At 38.0% G+C, this 25,104-nt stretch overlaps 1 protein-coding gene across 10 annotated transcripts in view; it reads right to left on the bottom strand.

Moving 5' to 3' along the window:
* Positions 1 to 25,104, bottom strand: part of DLG2 (discs large MAGUK scaffold protein 2) — a 1,224,822-nt gene that overhangs the window by 550,708 nt on the left and 649,010 nt on the right. For all 10 annotated transcript variants that reach the window (XM_047070845.1, XM_047070851.1, XM_047070843.1 and 7 more), the window contains one exon: positions 10,385 to 10,554. In XM_047070845.1, coding sequence (XP_046926801.1) covers positions 10,385 to 10,554 — 170 coding nt within the window. The remainder of the gene's footprint in view (positions 1 to 10,384; positions 10,555 to 25,104) is intronic.

Below are 25,104 nucleotides of genomic sequence, written 5' to 3'. Positions count from 1 at the left end.
AATGCATTTCCTTTGAAAACCTTAAAAAGTGCTATAGGTAAATATTTACCTCAGCAAATATTCACAGCTAGGTAAACAGTGTGTGCTGTGTGAGTTATAAAACTTTTGAATGTCAAAAAATCAAAGCTACATCTACTACAATGCATTTTTGAAATCTGCAATTTTCAGGGTAAAATAATTTTGACTTTAAAGATTTTTTAAAGAGCCATTAATCATAAATATCATTAAACATTCTGAGCTAGATCTAAACAGCAAAGAAGTAAACTAAGAAAAGAACCAGAGGCCACATGTTAGCTTCAAAGGGCAAATGAGAAGAGGGACATAATTCCTTAATTTCCAAAAGAATTTAGCAAAAGTAATCAATTGTTTTACTCTCCTATAATATCAGAATATACACGACAAAAGTATTATAGTGGCAATATCTGTAGTTTGTTTTTTTCATGAAGAGGTCATTTGCTAGAAGATTTCAGGAGAGAGCTTTTTTACAGATATCATCATGAAGACTGACTAAATACTACCTTAGAGAGACTTCCCAATCCTCAAGGACATACCTTTTATCCAGAAATACGTACAGACTCAAGAAATTCTACAGTAGGTGCTTGGGAACAAGGTGAACTCATTAAATGTTATTGTCCTTTGTCCAATTAAAAAAAAAGGATTTGTTCTTTTGGGAGACAAAGTGGTAATTTAGGCACAATATATTTCCAAGAAGACTATTTCTCTGGCTTAACACAAATAGGCATTTTTCTCTTTGACTCTGAACATTATATTTCAATAAGAGGTTTCACTACACATACAGTCAAGCAAATCTCCCGGTGTACTCAAGGGAACAATTTTGGTAATTCAAAAGCACTGAAAAAATTTAGCAACAAAAGGAAAATGTAGTGTTTTGAGACCTCATGCCAAACATCTGAATTTGCTATTTGTGTTTATTAAGAATCAAACCATTATTCAGAATAGTCCTTCACCACAGATTGGTCTACCTGCCACTTAGCTCTCAGAGTCCAAGACATTGGCCTAAGTAAAGAGTAAACTTCATTTTGCATTCAGAGACATAACTTGCATATGCATTAAAAATGAATATACATTATAATATATCCCATGGTAAGAAAGGGGGGAATGTATGGTATCCCTTGATGCAATGTATGGTTGGGTGCCAGTCCTCAAAGCAGCTGCATAACCTTTGTGTTCAGTTTTTATCCAGTGGTCTGGTGAACTGCTTGGGTATGAACAGCTCCATTCTGGACATCTGAAAACTTTGCTATCTTAATCATTTCTGAGTTATTGCGGTCAGGTGATAGTAGTCCAAGTTGGTAGAAAACACCATGAGCAAAACTATCCATGGACAGAGGGGATAAAAAGAATGAGTTCAGTGTAGGCAATTTCTGTACTATGTGTAAGGATGATGCATTTATTTTCAACTAAAGTCTTAGCTCATTTAAATATTCGATGGAACACTTATTGTATGCACAACACCTGCAGCTCTATGTCTATATACCAAATTCAAGTTATAGAATAATTTACCAAGTAACCATCTCTGAAAACTGTCAGAGAAGTTTCTCACATCAACTCTGAGGAAGTTCACTCCAGCCATATTAGTGTCAGAGAAAGAAGAGACAAGAGCAGATGGAGGAACAAGGACAGATTAGATAAAAATATATTGAGTATGCAGATAAGAGACATGCCAAAAACTTTATTCAGGTTAGATATTTGAGAAATTGTCTGTAATATCAGGTGCGTGCCACATTAATGTTTAACCAAGCTGGACAATAAATCTGTCAAGTAGGCTATTAAGAAAAAATAAAATAAAAATCATCAATAATTTGGAAACTGGTTTTCAATTAATCAGACTCTTAAGCAAAGTGCTAGATGCTTCAAATACTGTTTTGTCCCAATCTCTTGAACAGATCATTACTGTAAAGTATGAAAAATGGGCCAATGCAAGGGTTTTATTCATAAGGGACTCCTCCTGGCAATAAAATTATTCATCTTCCATCTTGGCCATTCCCTTTTCAGCTTGACATAGTGCTGCGACAGTCATGATCTGTTTTGGACTCCCCTCTGTCTCTCCACCCCAATTCTTCCCACTTACTGCTCAGAGTTTGGTCACAGACTAACTCTAGGGCTTGTACTTTCCTTTTCAGTGTTCACTGAATGCTTTCAATTTGACACAATTTGGGGCAGAAATCATAACTAAGTGTCTTAAGTATTAGAATTAGCAGTTCACTTATCTCCTTAATTTAGGTTGCTGATGTCTATCCTTTCTATACCCTATGGGCTACTTGGATGGCCTGGTAACAAAAGAATGAACACAGAGAAAGGAATAAGGCATTTATTTTAAAGTTTATTTATTTTGACAGAGAGAGAGAGAGAGAGAGAGAGAGAGAGAGAGAGAGAGAGAGCGCGCTCATGTGTGTGTGTGGGGGGGGGGAGTGAAGAGAGAGGGATAGAGAGAATCCCAAGCAGGCTCCATACTGTCAGCCCAGAGTGATGTAGGGCTCAATTCTACGAACCATGAGATCATGACCTGAGCTGAAATAAAGAGTCAGATGCTCAACTGATTGAGCCACAAGGCACCCCAGGAATAAAGCATTTTTGAAGTTCTTAGAAGTGAAAAATTGCTTCTAATTGGATCAATATGGGATAATTTCATGAGTAGACAAAACTGAACTGGCTTGACTCTTGGGGAATGGCTATGATTTTGACAAGCAATGGTCATAGTGGCAAGGAAAGGCATTCCAAAGGTGGAAATGGGATGAGCAAAGCCCTAAAGGCAGGAGAGTATGGCATGTGTTTAAGAAATTGTACAGAATCTAGCTTCCTTGGATGTGGAGATGCATGAATGACAGAAGTCAGAAGAGAAGGATGAAATGGAATTCTGTCCCTGGAAGAGAGGGAGGACATAGGGGCATGAAGCGCTATGGAAAAAAAATTTAGATTTTTTATCTAGTGGCAATGAACAACTACTAGAAACTTCTAAGCAGGAGAAAGCAATGACTAGAGCTGTGATTTTTATAAGATTTATCTAGGAAGGGAATGTAGCAGGGAGGGAGGGATTGACAATGAAATCTATTGCAGTAGATCAGATAAGGAATAACGAAGATATGAACACCACAATAATGGCAGTGGAGATTTTTAAGGAATAGACATTTCTCTAAAGAAGACATCCAGATGGCCAACAGGCACATGAAAAGATGCTCAACATCACTCCTCATCAGGGAAATACAAATCAAAACGAAACTGAGATATCACCTCACGCCAGTAAAAGTGGCTAAAATGAACAAATCAGGAGGCTATAGATGCTGGAGAGGATGTGGAGAAACAGGAACCCTCTTGCACTGTTGGTGGGAATGCAAACTGGTGCAGCCACTCTGGAAAACAGTTTGGAGGTTCCTCAAAAAATTAAAAACAGATCTACGCTATGACCCAGCAATAGCACTGCTAAGAATTTACCCGAGGGGTAAAGGACAAGACTAGCTGTATTGGTGGAAACTTCCAAAGGACACAGTTACTGATTTAATAAAAGTAGTGAAGAGAGAAGAATCAAAATAAAAGGACTCTTAGCTCTTTAAATTGGTGATGAGGATAACCTTTAACTTAGCTGGAGAGGTCAGAAGCTAGAGACGATTGCACTGGTGAAGGGCATGTGGTGAAGTTGGTGCTAAGGAGACATTATGAGGTCAGTTTCAACATGCTTGAAGATATTTCTACACATGGAGTCTACTGAAATATATGTCCATGCTAGGAAAACTAAGGGAAAATATATACATATAAACATATATGGATATGCCACATCATTAACTCAGACCCATTAGAAATAAATTTGTATAGAACTAGAGAGAACACAGCTGCATATACAATATATGTGCATATATATGCTAACACCAATACTTTTGTGTGTGTGAAAGCATATGCATGCAGAAATCTGAGTTATCACACACAAAAAATATATATTGGCTCCATCTGGAATTGCTGAATATTAAGAACTTTTAATTAACTTTTTGAAAATGTTTTTATTTATTTATTTTGAGAGAGAGAGAGAGAGAGAGGGAGGGAGAGAGAGAGAGACAATGAGTGGGGGAGGGGCAGAAAGAGAGAGGGAGAGAGAGAATCCCAAACAGGCTCTGTGCTGTCAGACGTGGGGCTTGATCTCACAAGCTGAAACCATGACCTAAGCTGAGATCAAGAGTGGGATGCTTAACTGACTGAGCCACCCAGGTGCCCCTAATTAACTTTTAATTTATTAAGCCAACAGATAATACTTACTAAAAAACAAGGCTGAATAAAATACTAGAAGAGGCTCTTTTAAAGCACTGGGATGAGTATGTGCTTTGCTTTAATTCAAATTTGGGCCAATTATGATAATAAAGGGTAAAAATAGTATAAACATGTATTTAAAATTTACAATTGTTATGCTGAAAATAACATTATAAATTAGACATTAGAATTGTATCTATTTGCAGATGAATAAGGTGGGGCACAAAGCAGTTAAGACACTTGCTACTTAGAGGTGCCCAGGAGCCTCACAATGCCTATGTGGCTTTTCTAATGACTCAAGTATACACATTATAAATGGTCATTAGTATAATGACTTTTGTAGTCAGGGTATTTAATACTTAATTTTACTTCTTATACAAGACTGAGAGGTACAATATTCACTGCATTTTTAGTTTATTAGACACCTATATAACTGCTATATATGCATATATGTGTGTGAAAGAAAATAAAACGTATTTTAAAATACTTTTTAAAATAATAAAGAATTATAGAATTTTTTTCACTAGACTCTTTCAGTTTTTATTGAAAAATAAAGTGGCTAAAATAAGGAAGCAAATGTACTTTTGGATATTAACAAAGTTATGGCCTTAACATTTTCAGTCTTAGAACTTGGCCTTAAACTAACTGTATAATCCTTAAGCAATAAGAACATCTTAAAAGAAGACATTTCATTTCTTATATAGGTTTAGGCTTCCTTGGCTTAGGCCATAGAAGCAAATAAGTCTGCACATGTTTAATTATACAGCTCGTTAGAAATTACAATTTAGAATGTTCTTGGGAAAGTCACTAGAAAGACTTTTATTGTAAATTGATTTCCTGGGAAACCATATGCCCACTTCAGATTTTGTTCCTTGAATATTTTTGGTTGCTTGACAAATTTAAATGAATTTGCTAATCGCTACTTCCTATACATGATTACCCATTTTTTTTTTTTTTTCTAAACTGTCCACAAACAGATACCCCAGCTGCTTGCAGTGACCAAATCTATAACTGAGGTTAGGGAAATTATTACATATTGTTTTTTTTTAAATTTTTTTAGCATTTATTCATCTTTGAGAGACAAGAGTGTGAGCAGGGGAGGAACAGAGAGAGAGGGAGACACAGAATCTGAAGCAGGCTCCAGGCTCTGAGCTGTCAGCACAGAGCCTGATGAGGGGCTCGAACTCACAAACTGCGAGATCATGACCTAAGCTGAAGTCGGATGCTCAACCGACCGAGCCACCCAGGTGCCCCAAATTTTTACATATTGTTAATAAAAGACATTCTAAATTATTAGTGCATATTACCCAAATGTTAATTACTAAAATAAATGGCCATAAATCACCCAGTCAGATGATTCTAGTTGTATATTGGGAAGATCAGCACCGCTACTGAGACAGAATCACATACATCAAAGGTCATTTCAGTATTAGTAATTTGTACAATTATGGAATAAACATAAGGATATGGAATTAGAAAACTATACATTTAACTCTATCACTAATTAGTTTTCAAGGATCCCTTAACATTGCATCGATATACAAAGAAGAAAAAAAAACAAGAAAACCTCAAAAAACATAAACAAACCAAAACCAAAACCAGAACCAATCCCAAAACACTAAGAAACTCTATAAAATATATTATTTTCATTATAACTGTTCAAAAAATAGCTAATGTAGTACCATATTTATGATTTTTATATTAAAGATTATTGATGAAAAGGGAAAAGTGAAGTATTCAGATATTTCCCCAACTCCAGATATTTGACAAGACATAGGGTAAATACAGAATATTAACCTGACAGGGATTTCAGACAGATATTTTCCAGTTCTGCCTCCTTGATCTCCTTTCCAAATGTATCACAAACATCTCAACATGTCCAAAAGCGAATTCCTGATCTCCCCACAAGGGTTCCTCCCTAGTCTTCCCAATCTCACAAATGGCACCCGAATCCATTCAACTGCTCAATTAGAAAACTGGGCCTCATCCTCAGACATGCCCCACATCTAAGTGCCACTTATCAGTAAGTAGCATCAAGTATACCTCCAACATATAGCTTAACTCCATCCACTGTTCTTTACCTTCACCAAGTAACATCTAACTGATCTCTGCTCCCACTCCTGCTCCTTCAATGCATTTTTTTCACAGCAGCCAAATGATCTTCTCAAAATGACTAATTTGATCATATCACTCCCAAGCTGAAAATTTTGTAATAACTTCTCATTGCACTTGAAATAAAATAACAAATCTTAAAATACAGTCAACAAGGCTGTGCATGATCTGGCCCTCCTAACCTTGACAACATCATTTCATGTCACTCATTATCCTATCATTAAACACCAGTCATGATTGACTTCTTACAGTTCCTAAAAGGTATCAAGATCTTTCCTATTTTAGAACCTTCATACACACATTTTACTTTTGTCTGGAGGCTCTCGTCCACTCTTTTTGTGTCTAACTCTTATTTTTCTTTTTCTTTCAAGGTTTATCTTAAGTGGCACTTCCTTAAAGAAGTCTTCTTTGACCCTTTATTTAACTGGCCACTTTACAATCTTTTACATTCACATTAGCATATTTCCCAATTTACATTATAGGTGTTTTCTAAATCAGGCTTTCATCTCTTTGAGCAAGAACTATTCCTACTTTTTTTGTGAATCTCCATTTTCACCCTCTGTGCCAGGAACATAACAAATACTTAATATTCTTTGAATTATTGAAAGACTAATGAAAATATCTAGTTAGCTCTGTATTACACAAACATAATCAAGGCTAGTTAGCCCAGTTGGCAAGAGAGCTGATGCTGACTGTAGAGAGTGCCTACATGCTCAACGAAGGACAGATAAGGACCTGTGAGCACGTGTCAAATTTTAAATGATCTGGGGTGCCTGGGTGGCTCAGTCAATTAAGCATCCAACTCTTGATTTCGGCTCAGGTCATGATCTCATTGTTTGTGAGATCCAGCCCCGAGTTGTGCTCATGATGACAGCATTGAGCCTGCTTGTGATTCTCTCTCTTTCTCCCTCTCTCTCTCCCCCTTTCCTGATCTCTCTCTCTCTCTCTCTCTCTCTCTCAAAATAAATAAATAAACTTAAAAAAATGTATGCTGTGGTGCCTGGGTGGCTTAGTCGGTTAAGCATCTGACTTCAGCTCAGGTCATGATCTCGCAGTTTGTGAGTTTAAAACACTTAAAAAAATAAATTTTTAAATGTTCTGGAGCATTTTGGCTCTCCTAGTCAATTTGAATCATGACACAAGCTCAATAACAGGGCTGATTTCATTTTGCCTTGCATTAAAGTTACTTGAGTTTATGTCTTTTTCTCCTGTGAGAACTTTCTGATTCTTTCATCAGAATCACATCTGATTCATCTTCGTCTTCCCTTTCCACAGTATGAGTCAAACACTGGTAGAAATTAATTTTAAATACATCATCATTCAAAAGGAAAGGACTATAAGGTGCCAAGTGAAGTTAACATGGCAAAGTATCATCACCTTTAGTGCAGAACCTAATTTAATTATTCCATTTGCTGATTCAGCACTTCCAGTATTTTAGGCATTGGGAAAGGCATTAGGAATTTAAACACTGACTAAAACCATGTCTTTTTTTGTATGTCAGTAAATTTTGTATAGAAAAACAAATCTCCATCAGTGACCTCTGTATGGTGACAGTACAAAAATGTATGAGTGACTCAACATAATTTGAACAGGAACAACAGGCCCACAACCCTCTATAGGGATGTGGCAGAAGTCTGCTTTCTGGGATGTAAGGTTAGTTCTAATAGTTTCCTGGTTCTCCACGTCTGAGTAAACCAAACCTATCATTCATATGCCATGCACCTTTGGGTTATTGCCTGGGTATTCTTGGTGGATTATGCTCACCTGTCCCCATTTCCACCTTTCTATGTCCCAGGGCAATCCCTGCCCTACTCCGGGCTCACAGAAGAAAACAATTCAGACTGAGGAAGCCCGCCAGAGGGATTCCTAGTACCAAAGGTAAAGACCCCCAAAATCTGTTCCTGATAAAATTTAAGAGTTTTGGCCATGGATTCCCTAGAACCTTGAACTGCTCTGCTGAGCAGCTGGAGGTCATCTAGTGACTGGGCTAGCAGGAGGCCAGTTAATGGATGCTAATACTTTGCTGAGTGCTTCAAACCGGTATTGGCTTTAGGGCTGTGCTAAATAATTGCTGTTAATTGAATTGTAGAAATACCTACCTGTTACTCATAAATAGTATATATTTTTAATAGAAATAGTGTAATGCTGAAATTATTTATCTTCAAAGCACCTTGCAAATATGATGTTAGTAAATGTGTAGGTTACAAAGTCTTTTCTTTCATACTGTTAGGATGTCCTTGGAACTACAGTAGAGGGGACGCCCATCTTGCCAGCTCAACCCAACGAAAAGCCCCTAGTAGCGTGCCAGAACGAATGGAGGTCAACCAATCACCAAGCGACAGCACGACCTGATGGGAAAAAGGCCCATCGGACCTAAACCCGGAACCACTGCAGCTTAAAAACCCCACCCCACCACACCTGGGCGCGACTTCCCTGACTCCTCTCTCTCTCTCTCCCTGAGTCACAGAACCTCGCCTGAGACCTTAGTTCCTGATAAAGCCTTTGACTCCTAAAATTTTTTAGCCTCTGACTCTTATCTTTACCCTGCCTTACGCCTGACCCTAACACATACCACCAGACATTGTGGTAAACAAATGCCTTACTTTCCCCCCCACCCCCAGATTTAATTATATGATTTTAACGAATTTGAATTTAGCCCAAGAGTGATCGTTATTTTCATTACATTATCAAGCAATTATAGCAAAGTCTGAGGCCATCTGTAGTAAAGAATACTACAAATAGCATGTATTTATATAGGTAATATTTGTTTGGCAGTCAATGTGGGCCAGCCACTATTCTAAATATTTTACATGCAATGGTTCATCTAATCCTCACATTTCTAGGGGCAAGTACTATTACTATCTGCATTTTGTAGATGAGAAAATTAAGGCTTAGAGAGGTTAAGTGATTTGCTTAAGGTCAAACAACTAGTGAGGTGCTTTGGTAGGTCCTAACCTAGACACTTTGACTCTGCAGGCTATACTCCACCAGCAAGGTTTAGTTAAATGTTAGGTTCTCATAAACCCTGTGGGAACGATACTACCATTATGATCCCAATTTAATAATGAGGGGATTGTTCCAACCAATATCACTCTGCTAGTAAGTGGCTGAACCAGGCTTTTACACTCAGTCCCGTCTGATTCTTGGGTTTGAGATCTTAAATACCACCCACCAGTGCCGTTACTTATTTCCTTTTTAATCCCATTTAAAATTAGAGATTAAGTAGATTTTAAGGGAAATAGAAATAATTACTCAAATAATATACTAACTATCCAGTCATAATATTCTAAAAATATTTAAAATACTGTTAAGCCAATTATTGGATTTTTATAAAATATTTGAAATACTGTTAAGCTAATATTAAATGTCATCATTCTGAAGAGAACCCAAATGACTATTCTTAAAAAAAAATTAATATAATGATTCATCTCACTGTTTATGTGATTCCCCAGGGTAACTACAATTACCTCAGGAGATTTGGGAGCCTTTAAAAAAATAAATTTTAACTTACTTTGACTATTTCAAAGATAAAATGTTATGTAGTATTTTTTGGGTATAACACATGAGAGTATTATAAATCAAAACAAATCACAACAGTATTATAAAAATATAATAACTTATTTCAGGATAGACCAGTTTAATCATTACCATTCATATTACTATTTTACTAAATGAAGAGTCACCATTTATATCTTAAAAATTAGAAAGAATTTATATGCCAGCCAAATCATGATGATTCAATAAGATTAAAAATTTATAGAAAAATATAAATGGTTTATATTTATAAGGCCATTGCTTATAAGGACATTCCTACATAAATCTGCCCTTTCTTTCTCTGAGTTCATATTAAGCGTATTGATTTCCTTGACCTGTAAAAACCACTATTGCAGGACTTCAAATCTCTAGGTAAGCACTGAATGTCAGAACATAAAAGAAGAGACTACATCATAGGTGGATTATGGCATAAATTTTAGTCAAATGGTGTCATATTGTGAGTCATTTATGTTTTTATTACCTTTAGGTCCTTTGAACAATTTGATTTCCACGACAGTCTCCAGAATGGGGCGTCTTCTACGCACGTACAGCCGGACAATAGAGCCCGCTTCTTTGAGGGCTTCCACGGCCTTACTGTGGGAAACCTCAGACACATCGACCTCGTTCACCCGCAAGATACAATCATTGACCCTGAAAGAAAGGGAAAGAGGCAAAAGTTAGGGGTGGCTAGGAGGATTTCTTTTTTTTTTTTTTTTTTTCAACGTTTTTTATTTATTTTTGGGACAGAGAGAGACAGAGCATGAACGGGGGAGGGGCAGAGAGAGAGGGAGACACAGAATCGGAAACAGGCTCCAGGTTCCGAGCCATCAGCCCAGAGCCTGACGCGGGGCTCGAACTCCCAGACCGCGAGATCGTGACCTGGCTGAAGTCAGACGCTTAACCGACTGCGCCACCCAGGCGCCCCAAATTTCTTAAAGAATATTGTCATTGTTAGCTACCCTTAAGAAGTGGGGGAGTGAATTAAGCAATTTTAAAATTTTATATTCAGAAGAAACAATTCAAATGAAATGAAGAACTCCCCAGCCTTCCAGGCATTTCCGAATGGACTGCACTATTGGTCAAACCCCATCTGGGATTCCAGTCCATTGGGACAGGGAGTGCATTGCACATGGTACAGTGAGAAGGGCACATTTGAAGGCCTCTGTCAGTCATGTAATTATTTTGATTGGTTTTAACTGCTTAAACTGAGGGTTATGATTGCCATGGTTCTCAGAACTTACTATGGACTATACAGACATAGCAAATGTAACCTTATAGATTAATTTTTCTTGAACTTTTAATTTGCTAGTTATACAGGTAATATGTAGTCATTTCTGAAAATTTGTAAAATGTAACAATGTAGAAAGAAGAAAATATATACATGACCCTATCATCTAAAACAAAAGTGTTAGCTTTCTGGTAAATTATATTCCGGTGTTTTTTCTTTCCCCCTCTAGTTTATAAAGCAGTATTATAGATATTAAAGTTCAAATTTCACAACATTCAAAGAAAATCTCAGATAATCTTTACCTTAGGTATTTACTTTGAAAACCAAGCATTGTGGTAAGTTCTGCACTAAACTCTCCTTTTTGCCATTTTCTCTTGGGAAGGAATAATTTGACTTTTCTATAAAACTGTCCAATGTTTTATATTTACATGCCCATGGACTTCAAATCTCTTTTATAGTTATGATAATTAGTTTAAATTTTAATAATAGTTAAAAGTGTGAGGCTTGAGACTAGAAAGACTTCCTTCCTTTGTTCTGAATATCCATTCTAGCATTTCCCATCTCACTTTACCACGTTGCTAAGAGTAAAAAATATGGGCCTGCTCTTGCTTGACTTCCCTATCCTGTAACCACCACACATTCAGGTCTCCCTGCAAAGTATACCTGCATTGCATCCAGGTTTCTTCATCTGTACTGTTACCATCCCGGTTGAAGTCAACATCATCTCTCACCAAGATTATTTGTATGGCCTTCTACCTACTCTCCCTGGATCCTCTCTTCTCAATTTTTAATGCATTCTCTACATGGTAGCCAGGGTAAAGCGAACATGATTGGTTGCTTACCAACCTTCCATTCCCATTTCCTTCTTCCCCACAGTGCTTGATGTCTCAGGACATCTATTGCTTAGCAAATAGTTGTTAAAGCAATAAAATAAGAAGCCTAAGTTCATTATTAGGCCTTCCATACCCTAAGTTTGTAAACACTGATAATTAGCCTCTCAGCCTCTATGTTCACATCTATAAATAAATACACTAGTAATATCTACAATAAAGACTTTGGGGGTGATTAAATGAGATAATGTACATGTAAGTCTTTAGCACAGACTATGGTATGTAACCAGCACCTAATAAATGGTTATTGGTAGCACTGAAAATTTTGATTTGTAATATTTTAATTATTAGATCCTTTTCATAAACTTGTAGAATAAGACTTACCATCCACATTATAGAAATGAGAATTGTTCCAAGCGGATCAAGTTCTTTGTCTAAAGCTGTCAGCAATTTGGGTAGACATTGGATATGATCTGAGGTATTCCTATTTCAAAAGTTGGGCTCTCTCCTCTCAGGATCACATTCACCTAATGTGATGAACAGTTTCATGTATACTGTGCACATCAATTCAAAATTATAACACGGTAGTGAAAATATGTAAAAAGCATGGGAAGAATTTTTCTATCATTTTTTCCCATAACTCTTCTATATGTGTTTGGGGAGCTGAGTTATAGAGACTCTTGTCTCAATGACAACCCTGATTAACCCCAAAATTCTGAGGTGTAACATTGCACTTATTAAGATTCAGTCATGTCATTTCATCATAACAGATGCTATGGCTTTAATAGGTTTGCACATACATTTCCTCTCTGCCAAAAAAAAAAAAAAAGGAAAAAAGGAAAATTACCAATTAAAATAGTTTTGAGAATGTAGGCAACACGGGTGCCAGCCGCCCTACAGCAGCTGGTCCTTTGAGAGTGGATAATTTTGTCATCTCATGATAATGCAAACACATAGTGTTTACCATCATCCTATGCTCAGAATATTAATCGTATCTTAAAACACTGCTTTCCATAGGAGGGAGGGGCTGGCATTTAAAAAAAATTCTAGATGCTCTATCTATTCAAACTGTACTAAATTTTTCCTTTTGTATATAGTGGAATCCTTAATTGTCAATTGCTGGGGTGAGGAAATCATAGCCTAAATTAGATGTTTTTTTTTTTTCCTGAACATGTGGAGGAAGTAGGCAACTTTAGTGCAGTGAAAAGAGCATCAGAGTAGCCTTCAGAACACTTGGATTTGAGTCCCAGCTGGGTGACCATGGTCAAGTCGCTTCATCTCTTTGAACCTCAGTCTCCATGAAAAGAAAGTAAGTGTGCCCAGAGTTAATGGGTAGAGTAAACAGACAGACAGTGCACATGGGCGTATGTGTGACCTGTAGTATACAGTACATATGAGAGCTGCCGCTATTGATCAGTGAGTCAACGATGCTGTGCTCAAGGACTTACTGAAAGGTGAACAAGATGGATATGGAAATTTTTTAGAGAGAGGCCCTGCTATGTGCCATATCATTCTAGTCACTTCACTTATTTACTGGTACTTAACCCCAACCACTTATGAAATATTGATTCTCATTTTACAGACAATGAAATTTACTGACAAGGTCACAGTGTTGTTGAGGGCAGGGACATCATTCCCAACCTGGTTTTGCCCTTTTCTGAAGCCTATGCTGATACCAAGTTCCCAGAATTGATTGTTGTAAATTAAAAAAAACAAAAAGTGTGTGAGGGGCAGAGTTTATATATTCAAATTCTCAAAATATAGAGGAATGAATATCAAGGAAAACTAGGGCACCCAACTTCCCTTCTTCCCCAGCATTTGAAATAGCATCTGGCTAGAGAGTCATAGCTATTTAAAATTAATTTGCTTTTACTACTAGTAGATAACCTTTGTGAGTAAAGCCACCACTTGCATTCATTTTGAAACATACATATATCATTAACTTCAAATTCAAGTAATGCTTTGTCCAAATAAAAAGTACAGTTTTTATCACATTTCTGGTATGTGTTAGAAAACATTTCCTCCCCACTCTACTCATGTAAATGAGTTGATGGTTTCATTTTTTCAGCGCTTGTTGTTTCAATATTGTAAGTCTACAATATTCATTTCGTGAAATGAAACTGTCCAAGATTGAAAGGCTAATTTTAATATTTTTCCTGTCTCATTTTCTTTGGAATTCTGGTGCATATCCTTGCAGAAAATGTCTTAGAAATAAACAGAACATTTCATCATTAACATGTCAACAGAATCACACCTAAATTTTCCATTAAGCAATTAAGTATTCTGGAATATGATATAGGATCACTGAAAAGCAAACTAATACCTGAAAAATTACGTTCCAGTTTAAGGATACAATTGAAATAACACGTGTTACTTACTCTTTCATAGGTATTAAAATGATGTTCTGTTGTAAAATGAGCTTAGTGACTTTATACATTTGTTTTAGAATGTCAGTTCCTTAACAATGGTCACCAAATGCTTGTGTTAAAAGTAAAAATTCCTGTTCATTATGCATTTAAAAATACTGAAAGGAAAGATAAGTTTTTAGCTCTTGTTCCTTGTGGATGTAGATAGAGATTAAAGATTTTTTTTAATGTTTATTTATTTGTTTTTGAAAGAGACAGAGTGTGAGTGGGGGAGGGGCAGAGAGAGAGAGGATCCAAAGCTGGCTCCTGTGTTGCAGACACAAAGCCTGATGCAGGGCTCCATGTAGGGCTCAAACTCATGAACTGTGAGATCATGACCTGATCAAGTCAGATGCTTAACCAACTGAGCCACCCAGGTGCACCGAGATTACTGATGTTTTAAAAAGCATATTTCTACTTTTGTGTTTCTTCCCAAGTTCTATAATGGACATATATCACAGCAGAGAATCTATGAGCAATGGGCTTGGGGGCCTTGCCACACTCTGATCCACCTGGGTCATGTCCCAGCTCTAGAACTTAGGAGCTATGTGGCTTTGGGCAAGTCACATGACATCTCAAAGGCTCAATTTCTTCATCTGGAAATAGGGATAATAAGATTGCTGCATGGATTTAGATGAATAGTACTGTGAATTGTACAGCGCCTGACAAACAGTAAGGTATTATACTCATGAAAAAGGGATAAGCGATTTGCCTAAGAAATGTAAGAAGTGATTATAGTGGAGGAAAGAAGCTACAAAAGGTAGAGGAAGGGACAGAACTACAGTCAAGATACTGAAAATGTTTTTGAAAATTTTTATGAGAAAGGGAGGAAGAAATAAGATGAATAGGGTTTGGGGGGATGAAAAATGTGAAACTAACAGTTTTCAGTTAAGTCTTATTTTATGAAATTTAATGTAATTCCCCTTTAATTTTACTCCTCAGCTGCCCCCAAGAAAATAGTTGTTTTGATACAACCTATATCTTTATGGAAACTGTGGTGAAAGCTTCTAAAGATCAGCACTTGGCAGATTTCCCACCACCTTGTGCCTCTCTGTCCTTGCCCCACTCCACACGTCTAATGATACCCAGTCATACACAGACCCTCGCAAGACTTGATTCAAAAGTATGTTTTAAGTCACAGAGTCTGAAACTTAACTTTGCAGCAGCTATTTTTTTTTTTAAGTTTATTTTGAGGGAGAGAGAGCATGCACACACATGAGTGGGGGTGGTGGGGTGGGGGACAGGGAGAGAGAAAGAGAAAGAGAGAGAGAGAGGGAGAGAGAAAGAATCCCAAGCAGGTTCTGCACTGTCATTGAGGAGCCTGACTTGGGGCTTGAACTCAGGAAACGTGAGATCATGACCTGAGTCAAAATTGAGTTGTAAGCTTAACCAGCTGAGCCACCCCGGTTCCCCAGCTATTGGTTTTTAAGGGGTATTACTGAATTGGCTTATTCTTTATTGTCTCCACTTACTATTACCTTTTTTGGTCTAATAGATAAATTAATTACAGACCAAAGGGCCACACCATGAAGGAACCTGATCAATGTTTAATGTGTTGAAGGAAATATAATAAAACACTATCAAATGGAGAACCCTAGCTAAGGAACTATACTATATGCACCTAAAGAGGACAATTGATCACTTAAACTCAGAATCTGTTTAAAAGGGATGACTCCACAGATTTCATGTAAACTATAAGGAAACCAGAAAAGCTCTGAAGGTTAAGGTAACAAAAAGGTCTTATTTTTCTTTTATTCCTAGAATCATTAAAGGTAGGTTAAGAACAAAATAATACTCAAAACTTTACTTTAAAAAAGACGGGAACTTTATGCCAGCAAAAAGAAAAATAAATACCACACACACACACACACACACACACACACACACACACACACACACACCCAAGCTGATCTGAATGGCTTCAAATCATTATGACCTTTCCTGAATTTACTTAGTTGTATCTGTCTGCTCTCCTCCTGCACCCTTTTATGAAGTGCACATGAGTGCCTGCTGAAAATCCTAAAAATCCACCATCAACTAAAATTAATGAAATTTCTCACCTTAAAAATTCAACTATTGGGGTGCCTGGGTGGTTCAGTTGGTTAATCAACTGACTCTTGATTTTGGCACAGGTCATGATCTCACGGTTTGTGGGTTTGAGCCCCATGTTGGGCTCTGTGCTAAAAGTCTGGAGTCTGGTTCAGATTCTCTCTCTCTCTCTCTCTCTCTCTCTCTCTCTCTCTCTTTTTCTCTCTTTCTCTCCCTCTCTCTCTTTCCCTCCTCCCTCTCTCCAGCCCTCCCTCTCATGCTCTCTCTCTCTCTCTCAAAAATAAATAAATGTTAAAAAAATTCACCTATTATATTGACCTCATTAGGTGCTATTAGTCCATTATAACTGAGAATAAAGAAATAAAAATCAGCTTATTTTTTATAGTTTTCCAGGAAAGGAAAAGGATTAGTGTTTCAGAAGCATCAGCTATGTGACAATGTGGTAATATCTGTTGGTAGTTTTTCTCCAACAAATATCCACATGGTTGCAAAAGTGTTAAGTTCATGTAGCTTGGATCATGGATCACTTGTCAGGTTTGGCCAGTTCCTCTTTTGGGGAATTTGGAATTGAAACCATGAGATTCAGATTTTATCTGAATAGAAAACAATAGTAGCCTGAGAGTTTAACATTGGGCAGCATTTTCTCCCATGTTGACTGAAATGGCAAAAGAAGATGGAGAATAAAGCAGATGTATGGACAGAAGCAAGGGCTTCAGACAGTTGGAGGGATCCTCCTGGGCTCCCCCACAATGCTTCTGTCCATGGATGTCCTTCCCAGGGCTTTGTTGTCCAATTCATCCTGGAATCTGAAAAGATGCTTCATGTGTCTTTCAAATTCATTCCCCTTTTGAATTAAGTTAGTTCAGGTGGATGTGCACTACCTGCCAACAAAAATTTCTAATATAGACAGACTTTGTGACCAGCGCTTAACATGCATTATCTCTTTTAGATGTTCCCTATTTTCTTTTTGTTTTTATTATTTTATTATTTTTTCTTTTTTGAGAAGGGGTGGTAAAGAGAAAGAGAGAGAGGAAAAGTGGGGGAGGGGCAGAGAGAGAGAGGGAGAGAGAGAGAGAGAAGGAGAGAAAGTGGGGGAGGGGCAGACAGAGAGGGAGAGCGAATCTTAAAAAGGCTTGAGACAGGGGCGCCTGGGTGGCGCAGTCGGCTAAGCGTCCGACTTCAGCCAGGTCACGATCTCGCGGTCCGGGAGTTCGAGCCCCGCGTCAGGCTCTGGGCTGATGGCTCAGAGCCTGGAGCCTGTTTCCGATTCTGTGTCTCCCTCTCTCTCTCTGCCCCTCCCCCGTTCATGCTCTGTCTCTCTCTATCCCAAAAATAAATAAACGTTGAAAAAAAAAATAAAAAAAAAAATAAAAAAAAAAAAAGGCTTGAGACAGGGCTCAATCTCACGACCAACTTGTGAAATCATGACCTGAGACAAAACCAAGAGTCAGACACTTAACCGACTGAGTCCCCCAGGTTCCCGCCTATTTTCTTTTCAATACTTAACTCAAGTTCATCTTATATTCTGGGAAGTCATCCCTGGCTCACTTGGCTGGTCCAGTGTCCCTCCACAAGTTGCCAGTGCAACATATTAATAGGGTTAGCAGATTTAGCAAATAAAGAGTATAAAAGATCTCGCTAAATTTGGCTTTGAGATAAAACAATAATATTATTCAGAAAAACAAACACTTTTTTTTTAGTGTAAGTATGTTCTATACCATGTTTGAGACTTACTAAAAGTTACTAGTATTTGTCTGATATTCAGATTTAACTGGGTATACTGTAGTTATAAAAATACAGTATTTATAAAAGCACTGAACTATGCTTATATATATGCTTATATATTTTACACCATAGATTGAAACTCAAACAGGTTTCGGGGCGCCTGGGTGGCGCAGTCGGTTGGGCGTCCGACTTCAGCCAGGTCACGATCTCGCGGTCCGTGAGTTCGAGCCCCGCGTCAGGCTCTGGGTGGATGGCTCGGAGCCTGGAGCCTGTTTCCGATTCTGTGTCTCCCTCTCTCTCTGCCCCTCCCCCGTTCATGCTCTGTCTCTCTCTGTCCCAAAAATAAATAAAAAAACTTTAAAAAAAAAAAAAAAGAAACTCAAACAGGTTTATAGTAACAGTAAGTCATGTCTAAATAATCTCAAAGGTCATGCACTCTATTGTCCACATTTCTCTGGTTTGCTAAAAATAATTTTGGGACTGTTTTAAGGATGAATCCCAACTATTGACTGGCCATAAGTGGGGTCAAGGATCATACTGGCAAGCAGAAAAGCCAAGTAAAATCAAAATCTAGATCAATGGTTCTTAAACTTTGTTATGCATTAGTTATGTGGAGAGCTTGTTAAACCACAGATTTCTGGGCTCCACCCTGAGTCTGTGATTCAATAGGTCTGGAGTAGGAGAGAGGATTTGGGTTTCTAACAAAGTTCTAGGTGATGCTGGCCATGCTGGCCTGGGACCATACTCTGAATACCACTGTACTAGATTTTGAGGGGTTACTCACTTGGCTTATATGCAGTTCATTCTAAAATGAACAGGAACATTCAATTTTATATAGACCAAATTGACTGCGGTAAAAGTCCTGAGCTGAATCTGGACCCAATCCCCTCAGTGTTGCAGCTTTTCGTTCTCTGGAATGAAGTCTCTGAGGGAATTTGGGCCAGGAGACCTCAGCTGCCACACTGTGTGTCTGTGCAATATGTAAGCCATTTTCCAGCCCTCATTTTATATTTATTGGTCTTTCCCTGACTCTTTTCCTTCAGCAAAGACCAAGTGATAGCCACTTCATTCTACATTTTAAAAATAGGTTTTCTGTTCTTGTCTCTAATTCTGGGTGAGAGTAACTCAGGTTTATGATGCATAGAAGCCATCCCCTACAGTGAATGTACTGTTTTTCTCTATTTGCCACTTCATTTCCCTTATATAAAATGTTTGCAGGATTCTCTGCAGCTGTCATCTGGGAAAGAGCAGAGCTTTACACAATGGGAGAAGAAATTGGCTATTTCAACATCGGTGATTGGTCTTTTTCGGCACTTTCCCAGAAAACCAGAGAGGCCAGCAACAAATCTTGAGCCAGGTAACTTAGTGAGCAAACATGGAAAAGAGGCATGAAATGGGAATTTCAAAAGGAAAAGATCGTAGGACTGGAGACCACTCAGACCAATAATCTGTCTGCAGACAAAAGTGCATGTCAATTTTCATGAAATGAGGTCCTGGTACCTCCCATCTGGATCACTACAGTAGCTTCCTAGCTGTTTTTCCCAATTGCCAGGTTAAGTAATCCCCTTCCACTTCATCCTAACACACAAGCCCAGCTTCAACTTTTTAAAGCATCTCTATCATCATTTCTTCTCCCTCAAAATTCAACATCAATCAATCAAAGTTACTTAACCCATATAAAATAAAAACCATTTATCTTTGCATTACTAATGTCTGGCACACAGTTATCACTTACAAACAAATGAACATCATTGAAAGAATTCTAACTCTGACCCCTCTTCAATCCCATTCTAGCTAATTCTTAGGGGCATTGCTCTGAGAACATAAGGAGCTCATTCCTTGCTTCTGCATTTTATTTCATGATACTTTCTTCCTCACAAAGACCTAGTCAAGACCAAACTCATTCAAGGACAAGCTCATAATCCACAGCTTCATAAAATGTTTCCTAATCACTCAAATCCTCATTGTGCATATTGCTGAAAGTGTAAATACATGATAGATTCTCATTAAAGAGCTACAGATTGACTTGGTACCCCCCCACAGAACCTAAAGCAAGTATACACATTAGGAAATATATTTTTAAACGTTAGATTTGATTTCCTGTTTTCCTCTACTCAAACCTGTTCCAATCCCAGAAGTTAATATGAATCAACTTATATGAACTTCATAATTATACATCTCATTCTAATTAGATGGGGTTTAATGATATTGATGATAATTTCAGTGAAAAGTTGAGAACTACAAAAAAACATGGTATTTTGGGAAGAATATTGAGTTATAAATCAGATGTGAATTCTAATCGTGGTTCTGCCACTTTCCAGTTAAGTAAGTCATTTCCCACCCCCCACCCCCACTCTCATTTAAATTGGGTTCAGTGATGCTACAATTCTCTTTTGGCTTGGGTTCTATAAATCTAGGTTCAAGGTCAGCTCATCCTGGCATCTATCTCTACTTGGAAGTCTGGAGTTCATCTCCAAATGGAGAGGAATGACAAATTATCCTCATCTTTTCCCAACAAACGACTCTGTATGTCATTTTTAATCTCTATCAAGGTAAATTATGCCATCACCAAAAGTGGGAAGTTCTGCTGTCTTAATCACACATCCAATATGTCACTTTTTGTTTGTTTGTTTAAGGTTTTCTCTTTATCTTCAGTTATCCTATCTAAGATCTGGCCCTTATTGTTAATCACCAGATTCTGGGGGAAAAAATCAACTAGTCTTCTTTCCAGACTTGCTCCCATAATCCATCTTCCAGTTTATTGACAGAATGGTGTTACTGAAAACACACCTGATTGCTTTATTCTATTTATTAGTCTTTAATTGCCCTCCATTCCCCACAGATTTTCAAATATTTTGAAAATCAAAGCAAAGAGGCCCTTTTTTCAAATGAAATCTTACTAAGTAGCCATATAATGTATACTTAAGTTTTTTGTATGTAACAAAAGCAGTTTCTGTAACTTCTGCATTGGGGAGGGATAGGTGTCAAGTGCAGCTTGATGAAAGGCCCTCATTTGTTACCTCTCAGAGGTCTCTGAGGAATCCAGAGTCAGGGTACTGTATATGATTGAGCTAGTTAGTACTGAGAGAAATCCAGGGGAAGCCCTTTGTTCAAGTCAAGTGAGTGCCCTGGTGCTGGTCTGGGTCTGCTAAAGTGGGTATTTTTTTTTTCCTAATTTACATAAAGGCTTCCTGTGGGCCAGGGGTAGTACTACTCCTGGAACTCTGTGAAACATAAATTGAGTCCACCTGCCTTTTTGGATAAAGCCCAAAGACCTTCACATAATAAACAGGTCTTTCTACAGTCTGGTTTCTATTCACCTACTCAGCACGGTCTGTTGTATCATTAATAGTTTCTTCAAACATCATGCAAGTTCATAGTTCAGGACTGTCCATCTGCCTGAATAGGCACCTTCAGACTTTACATTTGTCTGAAAACCTTACCCATTCTAAGACTAATGCCAATTCTGAAGCAGCTTTATGGTTTAAGAGGGAATATAGAAAAACAAGCTATTAAATTTCAGTATGTTAAGTGCTATGGCAACAGCAACAGAGGATGCTGGAGGGGCACATAATGAGAGAACATTATCTGGTGTTGGGAGGCCAAGGAAAACTTCTTGGAGCAACTGAGGTAGGTGAGACCTGAAGGCCAAATAGAAGTTAGCCAGGTGAATAGAGAGAGATTTGTTCCTGGAATAGCTTAGTGGCTAGTGAGTTGAGGAGCACAGATGGAGTCCTTGAAAGCCTCATAAAGCATGCTAAGGAACTGGACTTGAACCTAAAGGCAATGAAAGCCGTTGTAGTGCTTAGCTAGAATAGTGTTCTAGAACAATCTCTCCAGGTACAGTGTGGAGATTATGGAGACTTGATTATATTTTGGAGGTGGAGTTGGGGTAGAATAAAGCAAGGATTGTTTTAAGATGCTATTGTATAATCCTGATAAAGTTATGGTGGCCTGGATTAAACCAGTAGCAGAGGCAATCAGGATAGAGCTAAGAGAAGAGATGAGAGGGCTATTTCAAACCTACTAAGCATGCTGATGGGTTGGATGAGGGAGGTAAGGAAAAGGAGGAAGTGTTTTATTTAAACTTTTATCTCTAACTATAAATCATGAGTCACTTGAGGAGAGTAATTCTACCTTAAATTCCTTTTTTTTTTTTAATTTTTTTTTTTCAACGTTTATTTATTTTTGGGACAGAGAGAGACAGAGCATGAGCGGGGGAGGGGCAGAGAGAGAGGGAGACACAGAATCAGAAACAGGCTCCAGGCTCCGAGCCATCAGCCCAGAGCCTGACGCGGGGCTCGAACTCACGGACCGCGAGATCGTGACCTGGCTGAAGTCGGACGCTTAACCGACTGCGCCACCCAGGCGCCCCTTAAATTCATTTTTATAACTTTAGTATCTAGTATTGTGCCTGGCACAGAGCTGGCAGTGAATATATGTTTGATAAATAAATGAATGAATTTTAAAATCGGGGAAGTTAGTCAATGACATCTTTGCTGCCAGTATCCATACTTTTCCTCATCCTTTCCAGTGACTTTGTCCCATGAGAATGCTGTGTCTTATATGTCCTCTTGTTTCTCCTCTATAAATATAATCAACTGAAATATAATCACTGTAAGAAACAAGCTATCATTCACAAGCATATTTGCATTTAAGAAAGAACTCTGGCAAGAGGGCAAGATACAAACAAATAAAAAAAAGCAAGTAATCAATGATAAGATCTCAAATATTAGTTGAGAGATGTAATATAATATGCACAAACATGCACGTTCATTCAACACTTACTGAGCATCTGCTACATAGGGCCAGGTATTGTGCAGGCACTAAGGACACAGTGGTGAATGAGAAAGGTATGGATGGCCCGTGACATGGGCGTGGAGAGAAGGAGACTGACAAGGAAACCCTAAATCACATCACAAGGACAACAGCCTGTATCTCTTAAATACAAGACTAGTTCTAGCTTAAGCATGTCTTCCAAACTTTAGGGTTGAAGTTTTAATTTCAAGTTTTTGTTTACTATTCTTTTTAAAAAATATTTTTAATGTTTATTTATTATTTTGAGAGAGAGAGAGAGAGAGACAGAAAGAGAGAGAGAGAGAGAGAGAGAGAGAGAGAGAATGAGCAGGGGAGGCGCAGAGAGAGAGAGGGAGACACAGAATCTGAAGCAGGCTCCAGGCTCTTAGCTGTCAGCACAGAACTGGACATGGGGCTCGAACTCACCCACCATGAGATCATGACCTGAGCAGAAGTCAGATGCTTTACCTACTGTGCCACCCAGGTGCCCCACTATTCTTATGATTATTATAATTCCTGGAGCTTAATTGATGGAATGAGGAGAATTGAACCCTAAGCAAGAATTCAAGTACATTATGTGGCAAACTGCTTGCAGTCTTGCCCCTTGTTTTGAACGGCTCTTCACTTACCATGAACATAAAAGCTGTGCCTTGATGTTCCCCCATGGGGTGTGTGCAGTAACTTATGAACCAGTTGATGTTCTATATACTACTACTTACACAGAGCAAATAGACATTATCTGATGGTAAGTGATTTTGGCAGTTTATAAGATGCATAAAATATTTAAGAGGAAATTGTCAGGATCTTTAAAGATTCTTAAAACTGTAAATATTAAATCTCACAGTGAGTAAATTCATTCATTGTTAAAAAGAAACAATTTTCAGCATTTGTGCAGTTCAATAACAAATAAGATACATGTCTAACTTAATTCATTTGTTTTCTTATCTATTAGATTTCTCCCCACTAGAACACAAGCTCTAGGAATGAAGAACTCTTGTGTCTACTCTTCTCTTTTTTATCATCAGTGGCTGGCATTGCCCCTCACACAATAAGCCTCTACTATCCACTCAGTTTTCCTTGTTCCTTTTCTCTCCTCACCTCTAACTCCAATCCATCAGTAGAATCAATCTAACTCCAAAATAGATCCCAACTTACCCTTTTGTCTACATTTCCACTACTACTACCCAGTCCAAGTCACCACCATTTCTACCTGGACATATTAGCTCACTGGTTCTACTCCTGTTCTTTAGAATATGTTCTCTACATAGAAGCCAGAGTAGCTGACTTTTAAATTTAGATCAGATGCTATCACTCACCCCTTGCTTAAGCCCTCCAACCTCTTCCTACATCCTGTAAAATAAAATCCAAACCCCTTGCCTGTCTTACATGCCTTACCTGGCTCCCATTTCTTCCTGTTCTCTCATCTTTTCCCTCCCTCCACCTCGTCCCCTTCACTCTAGCCACACTGATTATATATATATATATATATATATATATATATATATATATAATTTTTTTTTCAACGTTTATTTATTTTTGGGACAGAGAGAGACAGGGCATGAACGGGGGAGGGGCAGAGAGAGAGGGAGACACAGAATCGGAAACAGGCTCCAGGCTCTGAGCCATCAGCCCAGAGCCTGACGCGGGGCTCGAACTCCCAGACCGCGAGATCGTGACCTGGCTGAAGTCGGACGCTTAATTGACTGACTGCGCCACCCAGGCGCCCATATATATATATATATATATATATATATATATATATATATATATTTTTTTTTTTTTTTTTTTTTTTTTAGTATGTGCTTAGCTTAACTCTGCCTTGGGACACTTGATCTTATTGTTCCTTCAACTTTGAAAGTCTTGCCTCATAGTTGCTTAGATAGCTTCTTTTTGTCATTAAGATCTTACCTTAAGTGCCATCTTCTTAGAGAAGACTTCATTGAGCACCCAATCTAAAGTAGCCACGTAGTACTCATTCTACATCACTCTGCTTTAGTCTTCTCATAGCACTTATTACTTGTGATATTTTGTATATTTATTTATTTTCTGCCCAACAGACAAAAATGTAAGTTCCTTAGAACAGGAACCTTGTCTTGTTGACCATTTTATTCTTAATGCTTAGGACAGTGCCAAGCCCTAGCAGTCACTCAAAAAATAGTTGAATAAC

This window comes from Lynx rufus, unplaced genomic scaffold (genome assembly GCF_022079265.1).
Source record: "Lynx rufus isolate CCGP_SWC_20201006 ecotype Redwood Valley unplaced genomic scaffold, mLynRuf1.p SCAF_9, whole genome shotgun sequence".
Classification (NCBI taxonomy): Eukaryota; Metazoa; Chordata; class Mammalia; order Carnivora; family Felidae; genus Lynx; species Lynx rufus.
This window is presented reverse-complemented; position numbering and strand designations above follow the sequence as displayed.